General features: G+C 33.1%; 1 protein-coding gene and 1 long non-coding RNA gene across 9 annotated transcripts in view; one reads left to right on the top strand and one right to left on the bottom strand.

Annotated features, from left to right (window-relative positions):
- The first annotated feature begins 1,146 nt into the window (after positions 1 to 1,146).
- LOC105215026 (inhibitory POU protein) overlaps positions 1,147 to 24,993 on the top strand; it is a 75,311-nt gene continuing 51,464 nt past the window's right edge. For 2 of the 8 annotated variants that reach the window (XM_029042130.2, XM_029042128.2), the window contains exons 1-2: positions 1,147 to 1,734; positions 9,920 to 9,976. In XM_029042130.2, coding sequence (XP_028897963.1) covers positions 1,615 to 1,734; positions 9,920 to 9,976 — 177 coding nt within the window. In that variant the 5' untranslated portion in view covers positions 1,147 to 1,614. The remainder of the gene's footprint in view (positions 1,735 to 9,919; positions 9,977 to 24,993) is intronic. The other 6 variants (XM_029042133.2, XM_029042129.2, XM_029042132.2 and 3 more) reach the window with 5 other exon arrangements.
- Positions 18,449 to 22,005, bottom strand: LOC128922305 (uncharacterized). Its single transcript, XR_008471537.1, has 3 exons — positions 21,368 to 22,005; positions 20,138 to 20,638; positions 18,449 to 20,065 (listed from the first exon to the last, which is right to left on the bottom strand). It is a non-coding gene; the product is annotated as an uncharacterized LOC128922305 (long non-coding RNA).

Below are 24,993 nucleotides of genomic sequence, written 5' to 3' on the forward strand. Positions count from 1 at the left end.
CGTTGCTCAAAATGTAAACAAACAAATAAATTTGTGAACTGTCAATGAAAACTCATCGAAAACACAAAATGTCGGTCAGAACAACTTTGGTTCCACAATCCACAAATTGTGTTTTCAAGATGTTTTCAATGTCGGTCAGAACGTAGTATAAACAAAGATGTTAACGATCTCATCATAATATAACGATGGTTAAGATTCGAAACTTCTAAATGACTGATGATTACACAAGTTGTTGAAGATGCTCTTAGGGGGATCATCAGATATATATATACACATACATATATATGTATAATCGATTTTTTGAGCCCATCTCATGGCATGGCCCTCTTATTAAGATAATATCTCAATCAGTTCTCTATCCAATCGTACAATTATAAATGCAATATAAATATATATATATTTCATATATTCGAAACATTTAAACACAATTTACCATTTCCTTAAAATTCCGATTTATATGAGAAATACGTAGGAAGAAATAAAACTAACGTTTTACAAGACTTTTATATACATACATACATGTCTGTATATTCTAATACTACAATAAATTAACTTAACATAAAATTAACTAATATTTAGCTTAATTATAATAAGTAGATTGAGGTGATTGTGACGAAATCAAAATATTTTTAAGCACTTGTTCTCATGTGTTTTATTTTAAAAATTCTTTCCTTTGAATATGCGAGTTGACGCTATATAAAAGCTTATCCTTTGGGTCGCTCTGTCTTCTATCTGAAATAGCCTTGTCCCAAATCAAAACCTCGTTAGGCGCATGCGCTGAACTCTCTCATTTAGCATGAGAGCATCCAAACTAAATACACAGCTTCAATATATGCATGTAGTACATGCATATGTGTGTATTTACATACATTCATGTGTGTATAAGTGTGCGAGTATACACATAGATAGCATGTTGTGCATAAAAAGCGTTAAGGATATTGCATGGTAGATACTTATTATATAAAATTACTGTCGCCTCAATTGGCCAATGACAGGCATTCATAAGGAAGCATTTCAAATCTAAATTCAGCCGCACTGAAGGGTGGGTCGGAAAAATGACACGCCCCACATGAATAATGAAAATTTGTCCTTCCCAAATAAACTGGAGTTAGTGAAACTCATCATAGAATTCTTTATCATACGGTTGTCTAGTTGTGAAATCTGTTCGGGTCCGTTTAGTTTAAACAATGGTGAATTCTTGTGAATAAAGTACTTTAGATATAATTATGTGCGTGTTTTTATATTAGTCGTTTCATAATTCATTAATTTGTAATTCATAGTTAGTTTTGGATCGGTGCTAATATGTGTGAATACATACATACGTACGTGTGAAAAGTGCCATTGTTTACATGTCAACGGTGTGACAAAGTAAATCGAATGTTGAATTACATAAATGTTTAATATTTGATATTAAGGAAAAGTGTATTTAAAAAGTTAAAGAAGAAAATTATAATAAGTTCTTCAAATTGCCATTTGCTAATACGTAGTCCTGCATATTTATATGCGGGATATATATAGATTCAAAAACAGTGCTTCAAAATTTATTCGCCGACGACTTTTGACGCCTCTCGGGCGTTTAAGCTCGAGGAGGATTTTGTAGGGAGTTGTGTGACAATGTCGATGTATTCAACGACGGATAAAATGAAAATGTCTGCTCCTACCTGCTTTCCTGGTCGATACAGCCCGACCTATCGGGGTCCGGATCAGATGAGGAGATGCATGCCGAATCCTTCTGTAAGTAATAAAAAAGAAAAGTGTGCATGCAAAAAACTGTGGGGAAACTACATATACATATATATAATTGAGCTGTCATCGATTGGTCACTTCTCTGCTCGCTATCTTTGGGCGCTGCTCACCTGTAAAACGTGTACATGTGAGAGCAACAACAAAGTTATCTAGTTGATTCGTGCAGGAGAGTACACGGATACCTCATTAAAAATTCTATCGTCGCTTGCTGAGTGCTCCCAAATTTTGTATTACATATATAGACTATTGCGCAGGATTAAGAGGACATTTTAGCGCATGCTTGCACCATAAATGCTGTCTGTCTGTTTGAATTAAGAGAATATGCCTTCTATTGGCTTCTCTATAACACTTAGCCAATCGATGACAGCATTTGTTTGAATTAATATACCGTGAATATAGTGGATATTGCAATAACATACGATTTTATGTTTAGATATCTATGCTAATATTGAGGAAAGATATACATAAATGTCACCGCTATAAAAGCTTTATTATTTATACTTTGGAAAAAATCCTTATCACAATAAATGACTTCATGTTTAAGTGTGCGTCAATACCATTACAAACTTTTTGAATTATTCAATTTGGATATTCCATTAGAAAGATATCGCATGTTTAAATTTGTAAAATTTGTAATTCAGAAAAATTGATATAAATCTCAAAAAAAAAAAAACAATAGCTTAATTCTGAGTATGCAGTTATATTTATTAATGCTTTATTTCTATTTTCCGCACAAAAAATCGACAATACCATGCTCATAGTACAGTTAGTATTAGTCCACTATGCAGATCGGGTCACTTCATAGAAAATACAGTGGTGGCCATATCATATGCAACTTAAATACGATTTTAGAAAAAGTATGTATATCTTACCATTAAACTTGGGAGACTGTTGATTGGTAATGAAATTATTTTAATTTGGTATTATTACTATTATTTAGCGCTTATAAACCAAAAGATTTGCATTCTTAAAAAAAAATACGAATACCATTTTGATTTCACCTCTTAAATTACGTGGACAAAACATATGCAACTTTTTGGAAGCAATAGTAAAAAATAAGTTTTACTAATATTTTTTTACAAATCCATTGTTTTTTTATCACTTCACGACATCTTCTTGGCATTTAGGCAATTAAGTTCTCAAAGATTTTCATCAGAATCGATTTTCAGGCTCTTTCAAGTCTCTTAAAAGTTATCGGTATTTTCAATGTTAGTCCTATCTATGCGCCTTTTAATCAGCTTTTACAAGTTCTCGAAAGGTTTTAGATCTAGGGCTATTCCAAAACATTGATAATATTTGCTTAAATACAAGATTTGGCATATTTAAACGTGTCCTTTGGGTCGTTTTCCGGTTCGAAGACCCAACTTCATGGCAAAAAATCGACAATACCATGCTCATAGTACAGTTAGTATTAGTCCACTATGCAGATCGGGTCACTTCATAGAAAATACAGTGGTGGCCATATCATATGCAACTTAAATACGATTTTAGAAAAAGTATGTATATCTTACCATTAAACTTGGGAGACTGTTGATTGGTAATGAAATTATTTTAATTTGGTATTATTACTATTATTTAGCGCTTATAAACCAAAAGATTTGCATTCTTAAAAAAAAATACGAATACCATTTTGATTTCACCTCTTAAATTACGTGGACAAAACATATGCAACTTTTTGGAAGCAATAGTAAAAAATAAGTTTTACTAATATTTTTTTACAAATCCATTGTTTTTTTATCACTTCACGACATCTTCTTGGCATTTAGGCAATTAAGTTCTCAAAGATTTTCATCAGAATCGATTTTCAGGCTCTTTCAAGTCTCTTAAAAGTTATCGGTATTTTCAATGTTAGTCCTATCTATGCGCCTTTTAATCAGCTTTTACAAGTTCTCGAAAGGTTTTAGATCTAGGGCTATTCCAAAACATTGATAATATTTGCTTAAATACAAGATTTGGCATATTTAAACGTGTCCTTTGGGTCGTTTTCCGGTTCGAAGACCCAACTTCATGGCATTTCCCACTCAGAATAGGCCAAAATTACACTTTGTAAAATGCATTTGTAGTCGTACTGATGCATAATTCAATAATTTCTATATAATAGTCTAACTCCGTTAGCAGAAAAGTAGCCCGACACCAATACATGACCCTAAAAGCTTCACTATGAGGTTATCGTCCCGTATAAAAACCGATGGATTTGTTAAAGATAAAAGCCAAGTGTTTAAAATTCGTTAAAGAGCATCTAAATTGGCTAATCAGTAAATGGAAAACGATTCTATTCCGCGATGAGTAAAAATTCAACTTAATAGGCAGTGATGGCATGTTTTATGTGCGATGTCCTTTCCATAAGAGATATGATCCCGACAATTAAGCATGGTGGAGGCCATGTAATGGTGTGGGACTGCTTTTCTGCTAACGGAGTTGGGCTATTATATACAATTTATGAAATTATGAGTCAGTCCGAGTACAAATGGATTTAAAAAAGTTTAATTTTACCTTATTTTGAATAGGAAATGCCATTGTGTTGGGTGTTCGACCCGGAAAACGACCCAAAGGACACGTTCAAATATGCCAAATCTTGTGTTTAAGCAAATATTATCAATGTTTTGGAATAGCCCTAGATCTGAAACCTTTTGAGAACTTGTAAAAGCTGATTAAAAGGCGCATAGATAGGACTAACATTGAAAATACCGATAACTTTTAAGAGACTTGAAAGAGCCTGAAAATCGATTCTGATGAAAATCTTTGAGAACTTAATTGCCTAAATGCCAAGAAGATGTCGTGAAGTGATAAAAAACAATGGATTTGTAAAAAAATATTAGTAAAACTTATTTTTTACTATTGCTTCCAAAAAGTTGCATTTGTTTTGTCCACGTAATTTAAGAGGTGAAATCAAAATGGTATTCGTATTTTTTTTTAAGAATGCAAGTCTTTTGGTTTATAAGCGCTAAATAATAGTAAAAATACTAAATTAAAATAATTTCGTTACCAATCAACAGTCTCCCAAGTTTAATGGTAAGATATACATACTTTTTCTAAAATCGTGTTTTAGTTGCATTTGATATGGCCACCACTGTAGGTATACATACATATGTATATGCAAAATATTTTTTTTGTTTTATGACTGTCGCGGTGTCAACATCTCGACTATTCAAATTAAAAAAATAACTAACGAGGGTGTAAGTAATAATTGAAAAATAATTCCATGTATATAAAAAAACAACTAACTTTCATCTTAGTTAAAAATGTGACTTGGAACCGAATTTCGTCTGAAGAACAGAACAAGATTGAGATTATGAACAAAGATGTTTTAAAAAATTATGTAAATACTGCTGAAGTAATGTGGAATCGAAAAACCATACGAAATTTTTTAGGAACCCCGAGGAATACAAAAAACATAAGCGTACTGGACTAAAGTCTTCGATAAATGAACGTACCAAATGGCATATTCGCAAGTTGGCAACTCAGGACATGAGGAGTTGCTCCAAATTTTGAAAAAATACTTAAATCTTACATATGAATCCAAAGTGTCTAAACCCGCGTTTATAATCTCCACAAAAACGCATGCATCCTTTCTCGAAAAATACAAATTCTAAGAGGTTAAATTTTTATTGATGAGGAAACATTAAATTCAGATGGATCATAAGTATTGGAGGGATCTACGGCACCCTCGCCATACTTACTATAAGCGCAAACATGGCGGTGGATCTCTAAGGGTGTGGGCTGCTCTTAGCGCCAAAGAGAAGTCTCCCATTTGCTTTGTCCCGAGTCGTATGAAAGCTAAATATGAAATTGCTGGATAGTGAGAACGTTTGCTGAGAAATATCAAAGCGACAACTGGGTGTTCCAGCAGGATAACGTGCTTATCCACGTCGCAGGGTATACTAAAGCCTTTTTTTGAGTCACGTAATATTCTCTAACTTCATTGTCCGTCATTAAGTCTAGATCTGAATTTAATAGATTGTTAAATAATTGTCAGGCCTGTTCGCTATATCGAATTTTTCGTTAATTCGAGTACTCACTTAGAGGCATTTTTATCAATAAAAATGAGTTAAATATCCGTAAATTGCAGTTTAATAAATTGTTTTATTAATTATTTGTTAAAAAATAAAAAACCATATGAAAACAATTTAAATCCAATAAATTCTTTCAAAATGGACCACTTCTGACAATTATACTTCTATTTCGTGCTCATCAATAATTTTAAGTTTTTTTTTATAAAATTCAACATTTTTTTAGTTTCATTTTAATTTTTTCAAATTTTATTTTTTCTTTTGGTTCGATGTTATATGATTTTTTTCTCTTTCTTCATATGTCTTCTTCATGTTGTTCGTTAAACTGAGCACTTAAAAATCCCCAATGTTCGTTATTTAAGGTACTCATTGTAACAAATTTGCTTGTTCGTTATAAGCTGTTTTCTTTAAAACGACTATTCATTATTTCGGAAAACTACTGTACAAAAATATTTTATCATTTTATATGATTACAGATTTCAGAATATTCATTGATCTATTTGAGGGTACTAATTTCAATAAAAAATATCTACATGTCAACAATTATCTTTAAAATATGAACTGCCACTCTGAATAATTTGGGAAAATGAAAAATGATCAAAACGAACATCAGACTTTTCAGAATTAAATCCATAATATTTTAATTTTTTTCAGTAAATAATATATTGTAGCGTTTAACTATTCTAATAACTTAGTGAATCGAATAGTTCTTATAATTTTTCAATTACATCATTATAGCTATTAAGCAAATAATTTAGTACTTTGTACCAAGACAGTTAAATTTGTTTTCATTTTAAAAAGCTCAAATGATTTACATAGATCTCAACTTTCTGGAAATACCCAGGGGGGGAATCAAAAATATGCCATGATGGAGAATCTTCATCAGAAACTGAAAATCGTCTTGCAAGTCGAAGAGAATACGCATCACAATGGCGCTAGAGAGCCATTTAACGAGCGCTCGCTTTAAGGACTTCTCAAGCACATGCGCGAGAATCGATTATCGAGCGATCGCAGCAGCTTGCTGAACAAAATTTCAGAATCTCCAAATTCGCGCTCGAGAATCGATCAATGTCAAGACTTATTCGAGGTGATCTCCATATGAAAGCCGTAGGTCAACTGATCACCTTCTAACAATCCGCTTGAAGCAAATTAGGCTTAACAGATGCAAATGGCACACAAAAACTTCCAACGACACAAAAATATTACTTCAAGGTTGCAACTTGGTCATCATCCAGTTGTTGAATTTGTTTGGTAGGGAGCCTTTTTTAAGAGCGGTACTGTTTTGTGATAAAAGGGTTATAAATGGAGAAAAAGTATACCAAGATAATGTTTTAGAAGACCTTGTGAAGTTGTTAAATAATACTCTGTCCGATGCAGGGCATTGGATCTTCTAATAAGATACTTCTCCAGGACACAAGGCCAAAATCACCCTACAATGGCTACACAGCAATATTCTTGGGTTTATAGCCTCAGATAATAGACCATCTGGAAGGCCAGGTTTGAATCCATTGGAATACAGTTTGTTGTTAAAGTTTGGATAAATGTCCTGTCGGATATCCCACAGAAACATTCGGTTCAAATATTGTCACTACCATTTTGTACATAACTAACTTAATATGTATAAGCATTATTAAATAAAATAGTTTCATTTTTGTAACGGCCTGAACTTATAACAGACCTTATGGAAGGCCTAATTATATTAGCTTATTCGCTAATTTTTTTTCCTCAAAAATTTTAGTTTGCCCAGGTTAGCTTACCTTCATGAGACTTACACTGCGCGTCATCAGGATAGCGCCCCTTCCCAAGCATGCTTGGTTGATACCAAATATTATCCATAGTATTTTGGTTAGTGGTATAACTTTCCAATATACTTTAAGCAATTTGCCTGAAAATAAGCTGGGAAAGGACACAATACGATTCATTACAATATTTTAATAAATAAAACCAAAACTGAACACAAAATTCCAACCAAAAATGGGTGACGTTAACCCTACGCTAGCTTAATTTTTTCCGTTTATTTCATATGAAAATTGAAACTTAAAATTTTTAACTTATAATTATGGTGTTTTTAACATAAATTAGTGAACTTCATAAATTTTATTGGGGATTAGGGTTCGCCTATATATTTTTTTTAATAAAAGATAGTGTAATGGTTGACCAAACGAGTATTAAGTCGTCGATTACTTCCGTTTTGACTTTAGTTACTACTCTCATACACCTTTCTAACCAACTATATCCAGACGTTGTCTATAATATTTAGTATCCATTTTTATGCAGGCCGGAAAATCTGAATTTCAGCATTGTCGTGCTGTAAATGTCAGTCCAAATTGCCACAACTATTTAAAAAAAAAAAAGAAATAAACTGTTTAGAATGTGACTATATGTATTTATTTGCATTTGGCCTATTTGGCGTTAAAAACTGCAATTCGTAGGAACCATAATACGATGTGGCTCCCTACACCGTTACACCTTTGACCGAAATGGTGCAAATCATATTCTATAATTTATATGTATAACTGTATACTCATCCGAAAATATGAGATAATACCACTCTTTAGAAGGTTAAACGTGTTATCCCAATATTAAGAGGTGGATTTTTCTTTAGTTTCTGCCTTTTTAAAAGTTTACAGCTTCATTATCTGCCCTTTCAGTAGTTGATTTGATCGCTTTACCAATATTATTTCTTTAATTTTAACGGAGGAGTCGTGATAATTGGAAACTTCTCTGAGTGTACATCTTTTCATCGAAAAGAAAATAAGCCAATAAAAATATATATAACGGTATTTCCCATCGACTTAAAAGCAACAACAACAATAACTCACTCTCGTACAACAGAAAAATAGTTAAGAGCAGTCAAAACTGAAGGAAAGGGTTCGCGCTAATCTGATGGCAGCAGTGTATATATTTGTTGTGAACTTAAAGTTACTTTGCTATTTTTGTATCTTTGTATGAATAGCCTCTGCGATAAAAGTGTCCCGTTATGTGGTTTTGCTATTTCATTTTATTTTTAACCGAAAAGTGTGCATTATGTTTAGTCATCAGGTTAGCATATGCAATTTGTCTTTTATTTATCTTCGGAGTTTGAACAAGTATTGACTCCAAATTTTCGAAGAGAAGAAAGAAAAGTTATAGCTTTCAATAATCGCGATATCAAAAATAAACGTCAGACGTCGGAAAGTTATATACATCTTCTTGGGCAATACATAAGGCTGAAATAATAAAGGCAGTAACAGAGTAAAGAGTTTTCCATTGCTGATGATAGAGAAATTTCGAGAAAAGCATCCCATTGTTATCAATCGAACGTCGAGATTAGGGCAAGTGATGGTGCTAAAGCGAACATATCTCATATGGGGACTGTTTTTTTGAATACCGATATGACTGCAATAACCTCACCTATGAATGATTTCCAGAAAGTTGTGATTCTAGCAATAAATATTGCTTATGTTACTCAGGGTGAAAGTAGATTTCCAATGGTGAAAATGATTTGTGGCTTAGTTATAACAGGTTATAGATTTTCGGTTAACGGCATTTTGTGGGTAGGGCAATTTCCGATTTCGCCCATCATCAATGAAAACTCTCCCATAATGCAGAGGAAAATGTGTACCAAACTTCACAAAGAAATCAGATGAAATACAAATACTTTATATTAACACGGAATTAAAAATACCGCGTACTTGAGTACTTTATTTAATAATACGTACACTTTAATTTAAGAATACGTGGGATTTAAGATTGCTTTTTGAGAAATAAGTCATCCTATATCGGCAATAGGCTGATTTTTGGATTGGGCTGAACCATTTCATTTATTAACAATTTAATTGTCAAATGTCGTTTTGGCATCCTTTGAAATTGAACATTCACTAAGAAGCTACAAACTGACGAGATTGATTGATGAAATGATGGCTCGCGAGAACTGTGGACTCTAAGATTCTGAAATTATCTACATTAGTCATATACATTCTTATAGTCACAACATCAGCCGACAATGTTTCATTCAACGAGTTGGTGTTCAGTCAAAAACCGTAGAGAATGTAGAGAATAAATAAACAAATAATACAAAAAATAAAAACTTTGCAGCATTCTCCCATTATTTTCCCATATCACTATAATTTTTGATATAACTATGAGATTAAAATATCAATATTGCTTGTACATATTTTCAGACCCGTATTTTAGAAGACGCTTCCCTTTTATGCAATTCTTGGTCAGCTCGTCAAAATGTAAGTTACTCATTGTACAATTATTGTACTTATTTTTAAAGGAATTAAATAAACATTTTCTTATATTGTAGATAAATATCTGCAATAAAATACATTTTATTGAAAATATTTATCATTCATATCAACATATAACATGGATTCTTAATGTAATTGACACTTGAAAACAAAAAAAAAAAACAGTAATATAAATAAAAAAGCATAGAAATATGACATTAAAAGGTTAGGCAGCACACTTTGCCGGTTTCTATTGGTTGTGTGACTAAAGCTTTTACTTTTTAATTAAGCTTTCATTTAAAATAAATGAAATTTATGAACTGTGTTTTTTTGCTTCCATGTACATATAAAAAAACTGTTAACTAACTTTTCCAATTCATGAATATTTTATAATCATTTGATCGGCTTTACCTTTAACAATACTTTCTGATAACCTGTTGTTATTGCTGTAAAGTCTATATGTCTTCTCATAGAAAATTCTTGATGATTTCTTCAATAATATTTTAAATGGGAAACCTTTTCAAACCTTTTAATATACAGCGATAAAATCTCTCAACCAAGCTCTCAGAACTTCTGGCGAGTCTGGCTGTCGATGTGTGCAGTCTGACGTTGTCCTGAGAGAACACAATTCATCTCCTAAATATCGGCTAAAACTGTTCGCTGTTATGCGATTGCTTCTTTCATATGGTACAATTTAATTTCATAATTTAACTGTAGCCGATCAGCTTATAGTCGGACTCGACGCTTTCCGTTATTTTATGGATATTTTCGAGTATTGGTGTTCCAGACCATGGATAATCTTTAACATCAAAATCACCGCAACGCTATTGACGAAATTAAAATTGGTATCAGGACTATAAACATTATTCACATTTTCAGTCGTTTGACTTTCATTTTCACTTTGATCGAAGAAAAATTGTAAAATAATAGGTATTTTAACTTTTCTGTCCAGCTTTATCTAACAATACTTAATTAAGCAATAAAAAAATGGGTTTTTACAGCAAAATCTTATCTTTAAAAAACAATATAGCGTAACCTGGTCATATTACTACATCGCGAGGCACAGATTACTAAAACCATTTATTTGAATGATATTTTATTAATCCCAATTTTTTATTTGAATTCAATAAATTATTGAAACTTTAATCCTTTAACTTTGTATTTCGAAAACTTTATATTCTAACGTAAATAAAACATATCAATATATTTGTATTTCTCCTACAATCCAAAGGATATATGTATATAGTACGAAAAAAAGAAAAAAACAAAATTGTTTAATTAAAATATGTTTTTTAGTAATAACAGCTATAAAGGCAAACAACAAGAAGCAATGAGCTGTTATTTTAACAAATTCCTTATATTATAAGATTAAATTAAGGTTCCAACATGTTAAATTAAATTTGCATATGGTTAAAAATATGATGATTAATGATCGATAAAAAGATAAGTATTTAAGATATTTATAACAAATGTCATAACCTGCTATGTACCTCAATTAATTTACTACTGCACCACATTGAATTCAAATAAAATGAAATAAATAATTTACAAGTAATGAACCTTTTAAGAAAATACCAATTTTTGTTTTAGAATAGTCCCACATAAAGTAAATCTAGATATGGGCATTTCCGCCAGAAGGTCCACCACAGACAAAATATTAAACATTATTAGAATTACAAAGTTTTTGCATATTTTCATAGGAAAATATTTAAATTTATTTATATTAAATTAGTTTTAAATTAATTCATAACCAATTACGAGATATACGAAAGCCAAGTCGCATAGGAGCTACTTTTCTCATTTCGATTTTTCCACTACATTGGTGTTTTCGTCAAAATTGTTAAAGAAACATATCATGTATAATTTTTTGCTTTGCGTAAAACCTTTATGAGGGTACAAAGAGCAAAGTATAATGCATAAGAAAGTATGCGATTGCAAATAACTGTAACTTTTTGCTCTCTTATTATCCTATATTTTAATGTCCCGTGCGACATCAAAAAACAACACTTGTTCCCACTGCATCGCAAATATAAGCAGAAAATTCTTAAAATTTTGGGCATAAACAGTTAAACCTTTTTTAAAAATCAGAAGATTTGTGGTTTTGGTAACTACTTAAAATTGGTCCCGTGCGACATCGTAGGTGTGGAATTTAAAAATTATAGGCTTACAAATCAAAATAAGAGTGCTTATTTTAACAATGTTGTCAGAAGAAAATCGTTTGCCTTTAAAAGTGACAAGTAAACGCACGACATATTATTTTCTTGATAAATCTCTTAACTAAAATTAAGAAATCCTTTAGTTGTTTTTCTAAAATATTTATTTTTTTAAGGTAACAGCTCTCAGTTTAAAATCAAATTTATATTATCAAGCCTGGTTGATTTTATAAAATAATTAACTCTTCATTAGAATATAATTTTTTTGCAAGGAGCCGATGGACTGGCAGCAGTTATCAAAAGGAAAGTCTAGCAGATAACGAAATCCAAAGATTTGTATACCCGAGGACAGCATTTTCTGAAAAAACTGTATTTCACAATCATAATACTATTTTCTCGTTAGATGTTGGTTAAAATAAATAAATAAATACATTTACTAATTTTTTAACCCATTTCATTGGACTTGTTGTTAAATAATTTCGTATTATAACAATAAATTGAACATAAATATTATGATGGAAAAAAATGTCCCGTGCGAATGTGGTAAACATTTAATTAAAAAAAATTATAAATTATTTTTGAGTAAAATTCATACCAATGGATGCCTTTAACCATTCACAACGCTCTTCAATCAAAAACATTTGAATATTGCCTCACAATTCGCTGAAATCGCCGTTTGAATCGTTGTCCCCAAAAACGACTTCCATTTTTTGTCCCATGCGAATGCCTTGGTTTTTTGCAATTATCTTGAAAATGAAAACCGTTCCAAAATCAACCTTAACACTAAATGTAGAGCTAATGAAGAGCTATTAAAAAATCCTACTGTCAAAATTAAAAAACATTTTAGTTCATATTTTATTTTAGTTGAAAGGTGTACGATTGTCCCGTTCGACATGGCGGAAATGCCCATATATAGATGTCGCGTCAAAGCCGAACGGGTATTCATAATATAAAAATTCGTTTACTAAATATTAAAATTGAAAAAATTTACAAATGTAAGTCAGGGGACAAAACTGTTCACACTTTTACATATTTGTCATATTCTTAAAATACAAGCTCAATACAAAGAAAGAAATTCGCGTTGAATTTTTTGAGATTTTGAGAACAGTTTAGTGAGTTGTCATCCTTTTATTCGAATTTTAAAAATGAGTGCCCGGTTTCACAGTTCGTGCTTAAGTTCTGCCCAAATAAAATCTTGGCTAAGCATTGTTGTATACTGAGTAGTCCTTTGCGTTTCACAGTCGATGCTTATTTTCTATAAAATTGTATTATTAAATATGGTAGCACAATGGAAAACATATGTTTTACGAATGCCATGTATAAAATTATGTTTGACAAATAGAAATAAAATTGGGTTGAACAAATATTAAAATGAATATTTAAAATGAAGGTAAACAATAAAAGGACATCGAAATTGACCGCATGCGATTCGGGGCACCTATTACAACTCGTTGGAAATCATAAAACCACTATGTAATTCAAGCGATTCCATATTTTCTTTTTCAGTAAATAATTTCTTATTTTATTCTTTTGACAAATAATTCAAAATTCTAAGCATTTCAAAACAAAAATCAGCTGTTACTTAAGCACAGCTTAAGTCTCCCATTTACAGTACTTAAGCATAACTTAAGTATGAACTGTAAAACACTATTTTCCTGTTCCTAAGTACGAACTGTGAAACCGGGCATAAGTATTTTCAGTGTGTCATGTTCATAAACCGAAATTTGAAAAAAAAAACGAGTGGGGTTGCACACCGGGAGTGCAGGCAGAAGTGAAAACTTGAACTTATGGCGCGTTGGGCACTTTTTTGAGTGAGCATTTTTAGGTGCGCTCGCGACATGAGAAATTGTACATAAAAAATCAAGTTTATCAAAGCAATATGGGCACTTTTTGAATGGACATGAAGTATAATAATATAAAAACTATATTCGAAGGAAGGGGTTTTATTTAAATGATTAAATATTAGTAAATAGTAAATACAAAATTTATCAATTCTCATCCATAATTTCAACAACTCTTACATCATCATTATCAGCATTTTCATCATTATTATCAGGATTTTCATCAAATTCTAAAACTGAAACAATAGGTCTATGGTAACTAATGTATGAAATGAACAATTTTGATTTAAATCTATTTATATATCTTGTGAATACTGCATCAATAGTAATAAAAATTCAATTAAAGATTGATTTTTGACATCTGCAAAGTTTATGTTGAAATCTCCACTCAAAATCATAGGATAATGATCAAATCTTCTATTAATTTTCCTCATAAATAGTGCGGAAGCAGCTTTAGACTAAATTAATAAATTTGAATACAAGAACTCTCGTATTGCTTGTAAAGACTGTTTTGGTGAAATATAAACGGCAGCCATTATTATTGTTTGTCCATTAGAATGGCATTGGGAAATACATATATCACCAATATTCGAAACATTAGTGCTAAACATACTGGTATATCTCGCATGCACTTCCATATGATCTGTAGAAAATGCGGCCATACTATCATCGGACCGATGATAAATAGCCACCCCACCTGCTGGACGATTGTCTCTTTTGAAACTTGCTATAAAGTTGAAATTTGGAATGTCAATGGTTTCTTCGTTACTCACATGAGTTTCTGATAATATTAGCACATTCATTTTCTCAACAAGAGCATCAACTGATAGGTCATGTACATGTCGTCGTAAGCTTTGACAATTAAATGAAAAAATAGATAACCCTTTTTTTGTAGAAATTAAATCAATAAATGTCAAATGAAATCTTTAAATAAATAAATTTTCCATTTAATATTCATTTATAAAATAAATATAAAAAACTCTCAATCTTATCTGTCGCGAGGGCACAAACGAATTCCCATGCAAAGACTGCGTATAGTATACATATATTATAATATATGTATTCATATATTATAAGAATCTCTGTATATCAGAGAACTGCAATTATTCCATTTTTTGAGTCATTGGTTGAGTAACATAAAAAATAGTATTAGTGCATATAAGTCAAAACTCATCAAACACTAATATCCTCTAAAACACATTTACGCACAGCACACAAAGCGAGAGTATAAATAATGAGTAAGTTTCTCTTGATACGTTTCGTTGAAGTCCTCAATTGTCTCATGAGACAATAATTCAGTCAAGCTAAACCAAAATGATCCATACCACCAAAAACACCAAGAGTATAGCTGAATAAATAAAGTGATACGAATATGATCAAAATAAAACTGACAAAGTCTGTGCCGCCGCTAGGCAAATGTGGCCTGTGGGAATTGACTAACGATGTGTTTTGTTCGTTGATATCGTGTATTACATTTAATGTTTTAAGTTATTTAATGACAATAAAGTTAATACTTTTAGGTTCTAATATATTTCTTTTAATATTAATATATTGAAAATGAATAAAGATGCACGAAAATGCATATTCAATGAAATAATGAAAAATTTAATGTGACAAAATTCTCACTGGGTATCTTAACTTTCGTGCTCAGCTCAATTCCACTCGTTCCGATCAGTGTACCGAACTCATTCAAGTTTATTTTCATCGTGACCAATGAATAAGTGAGTAAAATCAAATTGTTACTATACACTCGTTTGAGTCATAAATTGACGGCACATATAAGTGTAGAAATACTATGAGTTTTTTTTGGTTTCGTGGAAAAGAGCCTTAGTCATTTTTGATATTAGTATTAGTACTCATTTACACTAATTTGTTTGGCTCATGAGTTAGTGCACTAATTTCATTAGTATTCAATCTGGTGTATATCTGTGTAAAATCTCATCTGTCGCGAAAACGGCTGAAGATGCTCACCCACAAAAGTGCCTAACGCGCCATAAGAAGTTTTCACTTCAAAAATTTACATTGTTGAAAGTGGTTGAATTCAAAAAGAGAAATTTTGAGATTGTAAAAATATTTTATTGACGAACTTTATTGAGCGCGCCACTTTCCAAAATGGTTGAACTACGTTTTTATGTAAATCTCCGACCTCAATGTTATATCACGATATGTATTTTCGTAATACTAACACCCGCAGAGTGTCGACAAAAATGTACACAAAGTTTCATAAACATATGTATGTATACTGAAGTTGTCGGTTGTACAGACTTTCGGACGGAGTAATTCAGCGTTAGTATATCTGATACCCGATATTCTACTCGCTAGTATTCAAATAGTATCAGCATTTTGAAGTTGAAAAGTTATTGCTTTTAATTTTTCCGTCGTAATATTCAAATGCTAATCAAAAATATTGATTGTTTAATAAATTTTCGTAAAACCCTCGTCATAGCATATATGTATGTATCATACTCTTTAAAACGTAACTCTGGTACCTTTACTTCATCAAACATTGTACTTTATTTTTGTATGGTAGGATAATGCGGGGTACATTTGACTTTGTCTTTTTTCTGTGAAAACGACTCTAAATTAAAAAAAGTTTTAAGGGTGGACAGAACCTCATATGAGATAGCGAAACGTCATATAGTTTGACTTTTGTATTATTACGCGCTATAAAGTAATACGAAATTTGTGATTTTTGCAAGTCTGGCTGTTTTAGCAAAACTTACCTAAACATTTTAGAAGTTTAAAACAGTTGATCTCCTTTTTACACGGTGGTTTTGTACACTTCTCAGTTACCATTTTTACACGGTTTCTTACACGACTTTTGTATTTTAAATCTATACTTTTTTGCAATAAAATCCAAATTCCATACGTCACAAATCCATTGCTGTTAATAGAATTTGATAAATTATTAATTAGTTTTAAACTAAAAAACACAAATTTTACATTTAAAAGCCGGTGAAAAGGTTGCAAATTTCAATACGTAAACAAATAAATGAAGCTGTATAATACCAGACAAGTCTATAACAACAACAACAGTGTAAATTCTCACTATACGAATAGATAGATTTTCATGTACAATTAGATCTTTTTTACACGTGTTCTATTTTTTGCACGATTTTTTTTCTTAAATTGGTCCCAATGGTGAGTTTTATATAAAAATTTAATTTTTTTTGCACGGTTTTTTTACGCGAGTAATTTACTGTCCCAGTTAACCGAGCAAAAAGGAGATCAACTGTATTTGATAAAAAAGTAAGAAAAGTAAAAGTGTAGTAGAGTAAGAAACCTACTGAAGTCAGTATGGGGTGCATTTGACAATTTACAATAGGGCAGATTTCACTTATGTCAACGGCAACATGATTTTCTTGGAACAAATCCTGACATAAAAATAACAATATATGATGTGGCCAAATCAACTAACCAACCCTTCCAGATGATTTTTTCGTCCCGCAATATTTTAAAGGCCTTTGAATCTACTGGTATCTACCAGAGAGCAGCTTCGGGTATGTTCGAGTCTGTTCAATCACACTAGCTTAAATTCGGTACGAGTGTGTCGTAACACTCTCCAAACACGTGTTCGATCGAGTTTGGAACCCGAAGCGAAAATAACGCAAACGAACAATCACGACGTTCCTATCTTCAAGTTCAAGCAGCAAACTAGGATTTTGTGTCTATTATATTTTCGGGTGTGTCGTACACGTGTTGATACTATCTACCCACTCAACACACAGATTTTTGCAGACGAAGTTTTATTGGATATACCTACAGAAAATGATGCTTTTTCTGAGCTTCAAAACATTCAGGATATCACTGACACAGCACCATCCGCATCAGTAAGTGAGCAATATGAAAACATACTTAAGACCAAGTTTTGTTAACCAATGCCCCGTTTCTGTCCAAGAGAAGCATCAAACAGAATTTCACGAATACCGACAAATTCAGCAGAAAAATCACCACAAATAGCAAAAGTTACGAGAAAAGGAAACTGACGACAGGTCTTTTAATGAAGAGGAACATGAAGATACTAGTTTTTCAAATTTTAAATGAAATGACGACGAAGAGTATAAAGTCAGGCATTACTTTTAATTTTGAAGAATACAGCAAGAAACATTTTTTTTACACTGGAAAAATCTCAGAAGTCTCTCCAGTTAATGTTAACTATGTCAGAAGACAATCTCCATATTGCTGGGTATTTGTAAAATCCGAAATCAACGATATTTCCATAGCTTTAAGGAGTGGAATCGAATTGAAACTTCCGGATCCCATCAATCCTGCATCAACTTCGCGATATCGCACCAAATATTTATTTAGAGTTAACTTTGAAGTCCGATATATTAAATGAAAATAATTTATTACAGTTTTTTTTACATTACCAGCAAGTATGTCAAGAAAAATTAATTTTGAGTTGTACCTTTTTATTAAATATGCTCAATAATGAAAATACCTGTCAAATACCTGTTTTTTATTTTGATTGTAAGTTGTTTTTTATAAATAAGTTAATTAGTAAGTAATGAATTGTTTTAAAAAAATACACAAATTTCTCTATGTCAAATGTCAAATGTACCCTACCATTTTTTGCTCAAACATGCAGTCAAACTCAATCGTAAGCACATAATAACTATCTGGCACCGAGATAACAAATAGAAATCCCCATTTCATGCCCATTAAATGCTATATACTTGAAATCCTATCCATGGCCATTTAATGTTCCTGTTAAACTGGGCCTGTGCCAACTTTTATTATCAGTTTTACTACTGATCGTTATTGTGTAACTTTCTAAAAGTTTTACTCACAAAGTTCTGTGTTATCGGTGCAAAGTTATATTTTGTGCTTGAACATTTACTTAACTGTTTTAATATATTTTTCAATACTGCTTTACATAAGAATATGATTAATTGAGAGTCTACCAATCGGCAAAAGTCGTTGGTAAGAGTAATTAATCCAGATGTCGCATCAACTAGGACTTTTCCATTTCCAACAGCTAACAATTGTTTGGAAAATTGTGCAGCACTTTGATCTTTTTGAAGTTGAACTCTCATACTAGTGGTTAGCGATAATGTTTTTACGTTATTTCAATATTTTAAGGTGATGCCTTCAGGCAAGCCTGAAATCGCCTGCGAACAATATCATAAAGCCGCCAAAGATGTTGCTATTTCGTCGAAGATCCTTCAGTGTGAAGTTAAGTGCTTCACGTGATTTCTTATGTGTCATTGTGCACTCATTCCAAACAATGAGCTTGTATTGCATCAACAATTTTCCCATTGCACTGGATCGGGAAATATTGCATGTTGGAGTATCAATTGTGTTTAAATTGAGTGGCAACTTAAGCGCAGAATGTGCAGTACGACCGCCATCTAGAAGAGTCGCCGCAATTCCAGATGATGCTAACGCCAAAGCTATGTCACATCTTGATCGAATAGTGGCCAAAATCAATGAAATGACAAATGTTTCCCTGTTCCTCCAGATGCGTCCAGGAAGAATAGACCACCGGTATTATTGTCCACCGCTTGCATTAATGTCTCGTATACTTCTTTTTGCGGTTCATTCAGCAACGGCACAATAATTCGAATTCCTGCAATTTATCAACATTGTATTGCAGCTCTCGATTTAATTCTTGGTTGAATGCATCGTGCATCGATCGATTTGGCGCAATCATTCCTACTTCAATCAGTAGCTTGTTTGCAATAGTCAAACATTGATCCTCAATCAGAACGAATCCTTCATTGTAGGTTTCATCGGTTATTTGGATGTCAGGATTATTCGTTTGAATGCGAACGCGATGCAAGATATCTTCACATACATATGTCGTATTTGTATTTGTTCCATAACTGAATTGGTTGTGAAGGAAACATGTGGTGATGATAATTGCGAACATCGTTCGTATTTGGTACACATTTGATGAAACAACTGAATCCGCAAGTGTTAAATCCTAATGAGAATCGTTCTCCAGCAAACCCAATAGTTTACATGCTTCTCGATATATTTGGCATTGGTGGCCGTTCACAGTTTTAAAGCAAATGATTTTGGTCCACGTACAGCAGTACGAATCATCATACGATACGCATAGTAATTCATTGCGCTTAGTTTTTTATTCGTTGATACGCCTGAAAATGCCAAATTAAATGAATTGTTAATGGAAACCAATAATAGCAACAATTAGTGTGTGAATATTGTACCTGTAATTGGATAGACCATCTTCAACGTGATGTCGTATCCGTCTTGCCCTTGCCACTAAATGATTGGATATTGTAACGCATCGTATAAACGATGTGTCTTGTTTACACGGTGCATGATATTGCTTCTTCGCTGAACGACAATGTCTCGCGATTTAGTTGGTTCGCCAACAATAATTGCAGCCACATCATTAACGGTGGGTGCACTGAATCTTCGCACATGTTCACCTGTTGGGGTACAATCCGCTCTTATGACAAATTTGTGCGTATCCGACGGCATTCGTTCCAATGTTGTTTTGAACATATTAACCACAGCATATTAGCGTGAAAAAATAATGGCAACTGTTCAATAATTCTTCTCTTCATCTGTTGTGTTCCCTGTATATTGCACCGCACATTCAGCTGATCAACCATCGACGAAAGGAAATATATTTGCAGAAATAAATGCGGTTCATCTGGTGTTGGCACCATTGAACCATGCACATGATATATTTGTCCTTGTATCTGTAATTGCAAACAATCATTTGTTCATTTGTTGAAGAATACGATGTAACTTCTAATCGTGTGATGGTGTAGTGTGTGGTGTATATCTAGTTGTTGTGTGTTGCAATTCATTGTGTTGGTGTGATTTTTTTTTGTTATCGGAGGGGGAATCTTCGAAAGATACCGTCAGACGTCAGGTATGCACGATTCATATTGGTCGCTACGGATCTTTGGGACCCCTTGCGGGCCAATACGCCTACGTACTAAACCCTTAACTCCGTCGTCATTACTTGAAATCGTCCCACGGAACTGCCGTTAAGCATTACTTCGTGGGGCTAAGCTTTGCCATTTGGCTCGTCAATTCTACCTCTCCGGCCTACGTCACATTATTCCTTTTGCTTTCGCTGCGTTGCCACTCTTTCCTCCTGAGCTCTTGCATAGCTACTACTGCCAAGGTTCTAACTTTGTCACAAACCAGCTTTGACTGGATCATGTAGTGTACGATATTTTCCGGCTTCACTCGATCCGTCATTTTCATATCTCGGGCACGAAAAAAAGACATGTAAGGCATTTTTCCACTGCTGCCGAAGCAATTCGTTCATGGCCATATTTGTATAGATATTCCCTATAACAACTATGCCCCGTCAAAAACTGTGTAAAGTAGAAGTCACTTTCACCTTGCTTTCTATCTACCCACGTTTTCACGTTGTGTTAGTGTGAGTGATTGGCTATGTGTGTTGTATCTTTTACCTTGCAAGCCGGCATGAAGCCGCCTTCTCGAATGATATTAGCTCCAACGGAAGTCATGCGAAAGCAGTTTTGTATTCAAGGATGTGTTGAAGAAAATGGCTGGAATCGGGATCACTTCCATCGAACAATGTTTTCAGTGGCTGTGGTGGTGTAAGTAATGGATCCAGTTTGACTTTTCCACATGCGCGGCACAATCCAGCCGTTTCTCTTTTGAACTTTAACGCATTGCAATATCGGCACATAGTCGTCATTGGTCCAATATCTAAATGTTCATCATCACTGTAGTTCGCAGTGGGATCATATTGCAATGCCAAGCGATTGTATGTGCAAATGATCTTCGTGTCCTCACGTGTTGTCTCAATCGGGCATTTTCTCTTATTATATTTTCTCTTTCTTCGCTTAACTTTTGTGAATACACTTGTTACTGGCTTGCATGTCTTGTGGGGCGGCCGATGTTCGCACGTCGTCCTCTAGGCATTTTGGACTATGAACAGAGTGGTGAATTTAACCTCAAATGCACGATCCACATAATTTACTTAAGATAAATGCCTGCTTTTCAAATTGAATAAAAATTTGCACAATACACGTGATTGATTTGATGGTTTCCAATTGAAATGTTAGGAAACGAATAACTTATCTTTTTTTTAATTTTTTTATAAATATATAATATATATAAATATATTTTTCTATAAATATATTTGTGCACAAGTTTCATCCGATATATTCAATGGTGCTAGATTTATATAATAACAAGTTTAAAGTGTTGTATATGACACTTTAGAGTTTTTGAATTGTCGATTGTCAAGTTTTAAATATGTACATAGATAGCCCAGATGTGCTTCATTTGAATTGCACACTGTCCACAAATCATGAATTGATTTTGTCCTCCCTTTTTCTCGTTAAACTCGAATGTGTCATTGAATTTTATTTCTGTGTAGTACTTAAAAACTAAGTTTTTTGTGTACATCGTAAACTACTAAAGCTATATCAACCAAACACACTAATGAAAGTCTAAAAATGGAAAAATCGGATTAGAACCACGCCTACTTCTCATACAAATGATATGTTGAAAACTACAAAAACACTTTAAATCAGTGAAGAAAAACAGCAGAAACCTTAAATTTCATGGTAAAGATTTAACAGAAGGTCTGCATTCAAATTTATATACTTAAGCGGGAAAGGCGCTTTAATAAATCGCGCTTAAGTGCCTCGAGGTACTTACCAAGCTTTTTCTCAAACACTCTCTAAAGCGGGGAATTTTATATGTAAATTTAGACAAAAAAACCAACGATGTCGCAAAATATAGTCAATTAAGCGGGAAAGGCACTTAAACGGAGATCACTGTACAAACTTTTAAACCTGTCCACTTATTCTTTTAATTCTTAACCCTCTCATGCCTGAATTAAATTGGGCGGAGCTAACATGTTTTTTAGGACAGATATATATTAGTCTCAACTCAAATATGAAGTGATAAAAATTCGAAAGTCCTACGTATCCTGGTTCAATAGTTAGTTACAGGATGTAAATTTTTTTTTAAGTTTTTGTAAATAACTCTCTTATCTTTATTTATTTATATAGCTCTCTTTGTTTTAAAATAAAACGGTTATTTTAATGTTTTTGAACACTTTTTGTATCACCACTTTTGTTTAACTTTTTTCGCGAAACGATTTTTTCCAATTTCACTCTGTTGAGAACGCCTACTGAATGAACACCTGTACAGCTCATATCAGAAAAAGTAACTGTAACCACGCACAACACATAGGTCTACATAATCGAAAAAAACCGAAAGGGTTAAATAGAAATGTCTCATTTAAATGACAAGCAAAATATATTGAATTTAAAATAAATATTTTGTATTATTTTTTTTACATCTAAAATTTTTTTTTATATTTTATGTAAATAAAGTCAGCTGATCAGAATTTCCCAATTAATAAACACGCTCAACACAGCGGGAATAGTGGTGAAATTGTTTTTCATGTAAAAGAAAAGACAAATATATACCACATCGGCAAATATGGTGACATTTCCACCTCGGCAATTTAACACGCTAGATAACACTTAACTGTAGACAGCATAATTGTGTTTCTTCTAATAGTGTGCGTCTGTATGTATTATAGTTTAGTGGCAAACATAGCTGAAATCAATCCAGGAACTATTCCATCTGCCATATACTATAAATAATGATTTTCGCTATTCTAAAGGACTTTATGCCTAATATGTGGGCCGAATTGTGTCTTATCTTAATAAAATTAAATAAATACATGGCGAGAGTATATAATGTTCGGTTACACTTGATATCATCGGAAGCAACAACCGCGCCGTTTGTTCTGCTTTTTCCCGCATGGATAAGGAGGCGAAGCGAATGGGTCTGGAGGTGAATGAGGACAAGACGAAATATCTCCTGTCATCAAACAAACAGTCGGCGCATTCGCGTCTTGGCTCCCACGTCACTGTTGACAGTCATAACTTCGAGGTCGTAGATAATTTCGTATACCTGGGAACCAGCATCAACAACACGAACAATGTCAGCCTCGAAATCCAGCGCAGAATAACTCTTGCCAACAGGTGCTACTTTGGACTGAGTAGGCAATTGAACAGTAAAGTCCTCTCTCGACGAACCAAAATCAAGCTCTACAAGGCGCTTATCATTCCCGTCCTGCTTTACGGTGCAGAAGCTTGGACGATGTCAACATCAGATGAGACGACACTAGGAGTTTTCGAGAGGAAAATTTTGCGCAAGATTTATGGTCCTCAGAACATTGGCAACGGCGAATACCGCAGACGATGGAACGATGAGCTGTACGAGTTATACGACGACATTGACATAGTTCAGCGAATAAAAAGACAGCGGCTACGCTGGCTAGGTCATGTTGTCCGAATGGACGAAAACACTCCAGCCCTGAAAGTGTTCGATGCAGTACCCGCCGGAGGAAGCCGAGGAAGGGGAAGGCCTCCACTCCGTTGGAGAAACCAGGTGGAGAGCGACCTGGTTACACTTGGGATCTCCAACTGGCGCCGAACTGCGAAGGAGAGAGAGAGGTGGCGCACTATCGTCGATTCGGCTATAACCGGCTAAACGGTTGCAACGCCAATCACATACATACATACACTTGAGCTTAGCCCTCCCTACTTCTTTTGGTTATATTTTCTATTTAATAAATAGAATATCATCATCATCTTTTCATAATATTTTCAAAATTCAAATTATTTTTGTAGATAAATGAATTTTCCTCGAGCGGCATGCAGTCTAGTTCAGCTAGAGGCGAATGTTTAATTGAATTTTTATCGAAACTATCTTTTCCAAACTACAACCAAGATTTCTTTTTTATAGACGTCTATTTCTCAGGAACTAGTCTCATCCCCAAAATAGTGATTCAAAAAACCAAATTAAAATTTTCGGTAGTTCCAACAATAGCGACATTACTACTATATATTAATAATGTGTTTTTTTGTTCAGATAGCTACCCTTATTAGCTTTTCTATTTTTTTCTGTATTTTTGAAATGTTCACAAATAAATTATAATATTACACCAGAATAACCCCTTAGGTTAGGTTATGAAAGTTAAAATTAAAATAAAGAAAAAATGCTACTCCCTGTTCGACGTGAAAGAACTTAAGACATCCCG

This window comes from Zeugodacus cucurbitae, chromosome 5, assembly GCF_028554725.1.
Source record: "Zeugodacus cucurbitae isolate PBARC_wt_2022May chromosome 5, idZeuCucr1.2, whole genome shotgun sequence".
Taxonomy (NCBI): Eukaryota; Metazoa; Arthropoda; class Insecta; order Diptera; family Tephritidae; genus Zeugodacus; species Zeugodacus cucurbitae.